Source organism: Aptenodytes forsteri, unplaced genomic scaffold (assembly GCF_000699145.1).
Source record: "Aptenodytes forsteri isolate BGI_AS27 unplaced genomic scaffold, ASM69914v1 Scaffold92, whole genome shotgun sequence".
Lineage (NCBI taxonomy): Eukaryota > Metazoa > Chordata > Aves > Sphenisciformes > Spheniscidae > Aptenodytes > Aptenodytes forsteri.
Genome location: NW_008794581.1, coordinates 5,955,402 through 5,964,463, shown reverse-complemented (window position 1 = coordinate 5,964,463; position 9,062 = coordinate 5,955,402). Strand labels below are relative to the sequence as shown.

The 9,062-nt window shown below is 37.8% G+C and overlaps 1 protein-coding gene across 1 annotated transcript in view; it reads left to right on the top strand.

Annotated features, from left to right (window-relative positions):
* The window catches only part of DDX4 (DEAD-box helicase 4), a 32,564-nt gene that overhangs the window by 20,599 nt on the left and 2,903 nt on the right, over positions 1-9,062 (top strand). Inside the window, exons 11-14 of the mRNA XM_009272554.1 lie at positions 1,832-1,961; positions 3,033-3,199; positions 6,374-6,519; positions 7,342-7,441. Of these exons, the coding sequence (XP_009270829.1) occupies positions 1,832-1,961; positions 3,033-3,199; positions 6,374-6,519; positions 7,342-7,441 (543 nt within the window). The remainder of the gene's footprint in view (positions 1-1,831; positions 1,962-3,032; positions 3,200-6,373; positions 6,520-7,341; positions 7,442-9,062) is intronic.

Genomic DNA, 9,062 nt, shown 5'->3' with positions numbered 1-9,062 from the left:
GTTGTTGTTTAGATCCCTCATTTTCTTGTTTTTTGGGGGGGGGGGGGGAGGCTTACTGCAGCTTGAAGAGGAGATAAGTATTAAACTTGTGTCACATCATCTTTACTGATGAGAAAAATGAAATTTCTTCAATGAAGTAATATAAACTTAGCTTGCCTTATGTAATTTATACTTGCTTTTATTTTCATCTTGACAAAAATAGAGGTATGTGTTAAGGGTTTTTAGTTAACTTTCAGCGATGGTTTCTAATAACTCTGGACTTCTTAGTGTTTCTGGTCTTGGACAGAAACTTCACAGCTCAAGCAAGCTCTTTTAGCTCTGCTTCTTCAAAACAGAACAAAAGGTCTAAACTTGTCACTGAGCTCTTGGAAGTTGCGTGAGAGTATGTTTGTACTAGTTTGCCAGTGATCTTTCTGCTGCCGAGTGATAGGTTTCACCAGTGCATGGGAAGAGAATTAAATCTATTGTCTGTAACAGCTTGTTGCTGTTAGGAGGTGGAATGGAGAGCATCGTCAGTGCAAAATCTGGTGGGCTGAATTAGACTTGCCTTTGCTCGTTCAAGCAAACTTATGCTTGGAGGCAGTCTCTGCCTTTGAGAAGTACCATCATGTTTGCATATCTACTTATTACTAAGAATAGCTTCTTCATCTCTAAAACTGTTCTAGCTATGTAGCTAGTTCTATTAATTATGCTATTTTAAACTACATACAGATTATTTCACAATAAAATAGCTTTTGAATTTAGAAAGTTTCTGCTACAGCTGCCCTGCAGTAAAAGCAAGATAACCTACATTTGGGGGGGCAGTTAAACAATATCAGGGTGTGAATCTATTGCTTCTAAAGAATTGCATGCATATTGCTCAGTTCAGATTCATGATATTCTTAAGCTCTTTGGTTTAGTTCACAAACAGGAATATGAAATATGTATATTAATTGATAATGGATAAATGTTGAAATGTTATGAGTCCAGCCTGTTTCTATTCTTGACTAAAACTTTCTGAAAAGTTCTAGTTAAACCTAGTAAAAAATTACGAGGTTTATCTGATTCACCATTGCTGCATAGGAAGCTGAATTGGTATCTTCAAGAATAGACAGTTTTGGTATGAAAATACTCATTGCATGCATGTAAAGCCTTAGCAGGAGGTTATAAAGATAAGCTGGTAAACTTGCTCTTCAGCTGTGTAAGGTAGTTCTTGCTCATACAGGTGGTTTTCTACAGGAGAAGAATATCTGATGTAGCTCTACTCAGTAGATCTAACCAAAAACCTTAGTAGGAAGAGCACTAAGTAGTTTAGCGTTTGAATGGGTTTGCAGTCCAATGCTTGAGTGGCACACTGCATGGGCAGTGTGATTAGTTGCTTCACAGACCCACCTGTGTATCCTTCTTTTTTTTTTTTTTTTTGCACTGTCCTTTCAAGGTGTGGAAAGATTACTTCTGAAGCTCTAAAGGCATCTATTTGGTGGGTCTGCTTTTTCTAAGTATGCCGTATAAAAGGGGACAATGTCTAAAACCATTCTGGCTCTTACTGCCAGTAACTCTCAGTTGAAGGGAGAGGGAAGAATGCAAGAGAAATGAAGTGTTCTTTCCAAGTAAGCCACCTATGCAGCCTCTATTATGTAGTATGAATGGGAACTTTTGAGCTTACAGTGAGTGAGGTTCTGGTCTTGGGTCCTGCTTTTGGTTATAAGCTGTGCTGTATGGTGAACGAATTGAACCACTCTAGGTAAGCTGGTTTATGGTAGATATTATGATTTTTTTTTTTACATATTTTTATGAAACAATACTCTTTGCATACTTACATAATTAATCCAAATTTTTTTCTATATAATAGAACTTGTATAAGGCCTGTTGTGATCTATGGAGCTACACAAACAGGCCATTCAATTCGTCAGGTAATGCAAGGCTGTAATATTCTATGTGCCACTCCAGGAAGGCTTCTAGACATCATTGGAAGAGAGAAGGTAAGATCTTAAAACTTAGTCTGAGTTCCCTAAACACTCTTAGCTTTTTACATACCGGTTTTCATTCTTCACGTTCGATGGAAGCAAAGACGGAGCCATGAAAACCAGTCAGTATACTGGCTTTGTACAGGCACTTACTTAAAATACAAATGAGCTTTTCTTGGAATATCTAAATACCATGAGGTTTTTGAAAGAGTAGCATAAGTCCAGATCTCTTCAGTCCCTTTCAGGGCTCACTGGAAAATATTCTAAATCAAACTGGCTGCAGTGTTCTTGGCAATTAAATTTTATAGTTTAAATACAGGGAACACCTTCTCTTAGTTCTCGTGGGAAATTCCATAGCAGATTTTCACTTGACATCCTGTTTGTTTTGCTACAATAGCTTTTATCTTTCTGGAACTATGCTAATATTCATTCTTTGAATGTTCTGATATTGATTTTATTCAAAAAATAAAAAACTCCAGGTGTAATATTGTATTTGAATTTTTGTTTTTCCAGCCATTATAAATTCAAATTGAAATTGCTACATATTATAATGGTGACTCAGTGATGTTGCACTGGACAAATGAAGTCTGGAAAAACACTTCTTGGTAATAAACTGGAGATTGGCTTTCTGCGGTTGTCAGGCTTCTAGTCAAAATGACAGTCTTGGTCAGCAACAGTGAAGTTATAATGTCCTTAATAATGCTTTCTGACATAATTTTTTTTCAGAACAAGGAGGTTTTTGAGAATGTGAGGGTTATATGAGAGAACCTTTCTAAAACTCAGACATAATTTCAAAATAGATGTGCTGAATAATAGTCAATCTGTAGGTTCTGTCTTGGTTTACATTACTGAACCAAGTTCTGAAGCATTTCAGTGTATGCATACTGTTAGAATTATTGCAGATTAAAAACTTAAGTAGAGGATGAGATGCAAATAAAGCATATAAGGCACATAGGCTTTTATTTGTGAATAATTAACCACTACTAGAAAGAAATGAGTAAAAGGTGGATTTTGGCAATTAGGACATTCTGTAAGTGTATACTGTCAGTGAACCAATACAGTTTTTCTTTCACTGAAATCTTGCAGATTGGTTTGCATAATGTGAAATATTTGGTGCTGGATGAAGCAGACCGCATGCTTGATATGGGTTTTGGGTTAGATATGAAGAAGCTGATTTCTTACCCAAGCATGCCACCAAAAGACAAACGTCAAACACTAATGTTTAGTGCCACTTTTCCTGAAGAAGTTCAGAGGTGAGTAAAATAAAAATGGAAATATATCTGAAGATGTACTTCTATAGAGCTAAATGTCTGAAGAGTTGTTAAGGGCACTCCTTATGTTTAAAAGCTCATAATCTTGCTAGAAGATACTGAAAAGCTGTGATGTTAACATTCCTTGCTGAAGACTTCCTTTTTTTTTAGGTAACAGAACTAGTAACTTGCATAGATTAACTGCTTAATTTAGGTGGGGACTCTAAAGCAACTTGAAGTTTGTCTGAAGGCTTTTAAATTCCACTGCTGCAGAAGTCCTCCTGCTGCCCCTGTTTGTTTCTTGTCCCTCCCCCACCACATCTGTGCAAGCTCAAAAACAGGGATCTTGCTGTTTAACAAGCAGCACTGGTAGCGCTGTCTTTGGCACCAGGACATAATATAACCAAACATCCCAATTATTGCTCAACTCACCAGCCTTTCTGATACACAATTCTTATTTACATGCATAAGTGCTGTTTGTTTTCAGTAGTTTTAAAGCTTCCACAAATGGGTTTAGGATATATCTTACAGCTCTACTACTCACTACCCTTAAAGTTCCACTTTCCAGACTCTGAGAGAACAGTCTTCAACAGATGGTAGTGGGGTTGCTGAGCCTGGGAGTAACAGAACAAAACACCCCATTCCCTGTAGCTGGATAGAAATTATTCAGTATTTCCACTTTTGAAGAGACAGGCATCTGAATACTCATTTGTAAATCAGAGGAGTCTAAACTTCAATTTGAGTGGTTGACATAATTTTGGTGGCTTTTGTAGTAGGGATACTGTTGTGACAGAATCACTAAAAAATACCAGTAAGCATATTGCAGTTTGAGAGCATGTAAACTGATCAGACAGTTGCAGTGAAGTATGTTGATACTTCAGTGAGTCAAATCCTGACAACTGTCTTCTGGCTTTCAAAAAGCCTGAAAGATCTTTTTTGAGGCAGGGAGAAAAAATCTTTAGTTGACTGTCCTGAATGAAAGAGGGGAGTGGGCTGCTTTCTCTCATTCAATCAGTTAATACTGACAGCTGTTGGGGAGATGAATTGCCTTTCTTTTAAGTAGGATTGAATTCACTTTAAACTCAGTCTTAAGTCACCTGTTGTGGCTTTGGTTCCTCAGTCAAGACTTTTTTCATGGAGTTTTTTGTGTCGAAAGAAGATCTTGCAGTGAAGTAATAATGGTCTTGTTTTCGCAGCTGGGAATCAAGCGTTCAAATGATACTGTACCTGAGTGTGGTTCATGTTTCGTTCCATGTGTTTACTGTTTGTGTGGGAATGTGGTCTCACGTCGCACTGCATCCTGGGAAAAGATGAGGTGTGTCTCCCTTTAAGATGCACAGTGTGCTCTGATTGACTCGGGTTTTGTGGTTGAGAGAGGAATCTTGATCCCTTGATCTCTAGATCTGTTGTCTTTTATCAATGTGTTTTTGCTAGTGCTCTTCCTATGTGTTTTTGCTACATACTGAGGGATGAGTAGAGTACTGTAACTACCATCACCTGAAAGGAGGAGATCCCTTCAACTGTGCAAGACATTTACTGTCTGCTTCTGTTTAATGAAAAACAAAACAGATCTACCTTTCTACTCTCAGTCTTGCAGGATTTACAAGTGCTGGTAGAAAACTTCAGAAACCTGAGCGCTTGGATCATGGTTTGGAAGTGCGTAATAATGTTCTTGTAGCCTTTTGAAACTGGAATGCCTAAAGATGATGTCCTCATTTTAGACAGTGAAAACTCTTCTTGTCTGGAGTCAATTTCTTCCTGGATTTACTGCCTTTCTGATTCTGGAGTCAGGAAAGCTAATGTTTTCCCATACTCTGCTATCAAAACAACTTTGGACAGTATACTACTTCAGTAGTATAGGACAAGGTGCTTTCTTTGGCCCTGCTGGGTTCAGGCTCTCCTGCATGTCTATTCAGTGAGAGTAATCAGATTTAGTTTTAACATACCGTTTGGTTCTGTACCTGAATTTGGGTCTCTGCTGTTAAATAAACCTTTGGTCTGATCATCAAGGCTCTTCCTGTGCATGTGAGTTGAGAGAACCGTGCATTTCCTAGCTGACTGGTGAACTTCAGCTTAGCATTTGGGGCCTTATATATCTCCCATTAAAAGGTCTTTTCTTCCTTCTCTCCCTTTCTGTTTTTTGTTTACTGTTACATTTTCAGAGAGTTTAAACTTGCCCTTTACTTTCAGTTTAGAACTTCGACTCTCTGTGAGATCTTAAACCAGTCAGATCTTAAGACCAAACACATTTAAATCTCTAGTAACCTGTTTATTTGCTATGAAAAACACCTTTTCAGTGGCAATTACACCTATAAATCAGGTGGGAGATTCAAGTCCATAAGGCAGTCCTTTAATATTTTTAAGACTTTCTTCTTTTTTTAGGAATTTGTTCTAAAACTTGAGATTGCCTGTCTTCAGTTAAAGGTTGACTCGTTTACCATCTGAATTTTACTGCAGTGGAAGCTGCTGTGTGTACACTGGACATGAAGCACACTTGTGTATTGATACGTTAATACAGTTTAGTAAAACTCTCGAGTATTATGGGGCATTCGAAGGAGTTATCTATTTTGGCAAGTTTGAGCTCTCAGATAAGATCACCTATGTAAGGGATAACTGAAGAGGAATACTCTCTGAACAGAACTTGACTTTTGCCTATGGCAGATGGTAAATAAATGCCATGTAATAAACTGTGTGGTTTTTAAGCACTGCTTTTGTTGAACAGTCAAAAAGGATGGTGTTGTCTCTTGGAGGCCTGTTTTGAATTCTGACCTGTGTAGGATTCTCCACTGGCCCTCCAGCTAGTGATGAAATAGTGCCCCGAGAACAGTTCTGTGAGCATATATGTCAGTAACCCATTTTATTACAAGCATATACGTGGAACTCTTTCTGAGGTGGCTAGAAAAAGCAGTGTTTGTATTATGAAAAGCTACAGGGACATAATGAGTCTGTGTACCTTCTTATTGATCAGGTTTTTTTGTACAGCTGTCTAGAAAACAATACAGACCCTTTCAGCTTTTTAAAAAATGCACATATGACTACTTATATCCTCTGCCTTGTGAGGAATGATACAAGTATTTGTTGTGAGGGTTGCTTAAACATAAATGAAGTTACTTGATCTTAAAGCAAAAATAAGCTACATAATAGACTTCATATTGCTCAATTTTGCTTCTTTTCAAGGCTGGCTGCTGAATTTTTGAAAACTGATTATTTATTTGTTGTTGTTGGACATGTGGGTGGAGCTTGCAGTGATGTTCAGCAAAATATTCTTCAGGTTCCTCAGTATTCCAAGAGGGATAAACTGATAGAAATTCTACAGAGCATAGGTAACTTTCCTTATTGCTAATTGTTTTCCAGGGAAGATGTAACTGCTTGTTTTTCAACTTGTGCTCTTGTTTCCAGGGAAGATGTAACTGCTTGTTTTTAAACTTGTGCTCTTACTATTGACCAGGTCATGATTCCATTCTATTATGTGTTACATGCTTTACAAGACTGCTGATTGACGCTTGAAGCAGACCTCGGGGAGCTCTAGGTTTTTAGGCATATTTGTGTTACGGGTATTTGCCAAGGTCTCAGCTCTATTGAGTACTATCAGACAAGCTTCCCAGATGGTTAGTTTCTTTATATGGTCAATTACAATACTTCAGCATCTGGGGGTGTTATCTCCAGATTATAGGCATATTAAACTTCTTATGTGAATGTTTGGGCCTATATTTTGTTAATGGCTGGGATTTTTCCATTTTTGCTCTGAATGTATCTTAAGTTTTAATGCTGAAACCTGGAAGGGTGTTTGGAATTAAAAAATGGTCTGTGTACCTTGCTGTTCAGTGCTCAGAATGGCATGCCACTTTAGCCACATGCTGTAGAAGGGGAGTGCATACGTATCACAGAGAGCAACATTTGTTTCCTCCTTTTATTGAGGAGAAAAATACAATGCGCTTGTCTTTACCTAGGTTTCTGTGTTGATCTAGAAATTGATGGATAGAATTTAATTAGTTCAACACAGGCAAGAAATTACAATCATGCCTTAAAGACTTTATTCAAAACCCGTTCTGCTATTAGGTGTTCATATAAGTAACTGCAACTGTGATTAGTGAAAATGCATCAGGTTTCAAACTGCAGTGGATTTGAACTCTTGTTTAACATAGGCCATGAACGAACCTTGGTGTTTGTGGACAAAAAGAAAAAAGCAGACTACATTGCAGCCTTTCTTTGTCAAGAAAAAATACCAGCCACTAGCATCCATGGGTAAGTATTTTTTAAGTGGAAGTCAGGTAACAGTACTAAGTGAAAGCCACTTAATACTATATCTTATGAGAAGCTTTTATTGAGATTTCATGTTTGGCCATATCTGTGTGACTTGCCTTGTTTCAGATAGCCCTGTAAAGGTCAGCAGCTCTGCCCAATTGAGAATGTAGTGTTTCTGAAGGCCAGTTCTCGCAGCATTTGCTGAGTATGCATTTTTCTGGGTGACCACACTTCAGATGCTGTATATGAACTGGAGAATCTTAATGCCTACTGCTAAAAAAAAAATTAGTATATGATAAATTCAGTAGAATCAGTTGTTGGTCATATGTAGTTTTTGTCATCATTTGTGTGACCAAAACCAGACCTTTTGGTGTTACTGATGAGATGATATTTGTAAATTCAAGTGGCAGCCGTGGACCTTCCACTCTGTCTTATAGGCTTCCTCAAAGTGACGAGATAAGTCGGGTCATGCACCATACAGATTTCTGCTGTCATTTCTGCCTCCTTGATGTGTTCATGGACATAGATCAATCTCCAGACAAATGCTAAAGAAAAGATGGTTCTAACTTGTGTTTGAAGGTGCAATAGTTGCTAATTCCAGGTCTAAACCCATCTAAAAAGATGGTCTGTCTTTTACGTAATGAGCTGGAATGTAGTTCTGTAGTGTTTGTTTATGTGTCAAAATGTAGGACGACAAACTGAATCTTAAGATTCCCAGTGAACTGTAGCACATCAAAAATGTAATTTTGCAATATTTTCCATCTTGTAATAGGAGGAAGGGACTTGAATTCTTGCCAATAAAATGATGTTTTGGGCAGTGTTCTGACAGACATCAGAATATCAAAGTTGTAGATGGGTTAAAATGATCTTAGTACACAGATATGAGATGTTTGTGTGTGTCCTGTGCTCTATCAGTTTTACAGGTATATGAAGGGTCATCTTGAGAAGACCTGGCCTTCTGTTCTTGGCTAACCTGAATTGCTATCCCACAACCTGTCTTGTGTGGGAGGAGGTTCTTAACATGTTTCTGTAGAATTATTACACTGTGAGTTAAGGTAGACTTACAAAGAGAATAACTGGTTCCATGGAAGCTGCTGAACTGTCATGAATGTTACTGATTTCTGATTCGCATGAGTTTTTTCGAGTTGAAGTTAGTTAGGATAGTTGCTCTTCTCTGGAATAGTGGTCGTACCAGACTTAATGAAGTGTGCCGTGTTAGATTCAAAAGAGCACAGCTTTTTAGCTTTCTGATTTGTTCTCTCATTTGGACAACAAAGAACCATGAGTTAAACTCTGACCTACTGTATTTAAAGTACTGGATAATCTGTAAATATTCTTTAACAATGCAAACCCCAGAGCAAATGACGACAAACAAAAGGCAAGTTCTATACTGTTGGCTGGCCACGCTTTCTAGTATATCTGAAAAATTGCCTATGCAGGAGTCTAGGTAGACTTCATCTTTGCTATTCTGGCTCCCTGCTACAAAGCGGTAGGAAAAGCACTTCTAACTACGGCATAAAGAAACAATCAGTTAAACAAGTGGATCTTCTTAGGAAGGCAGTGAGTTAGATACATGACTATCTCTGGATCTTTAAAAAAAAAAAAAAAAAAAAAAAAATTT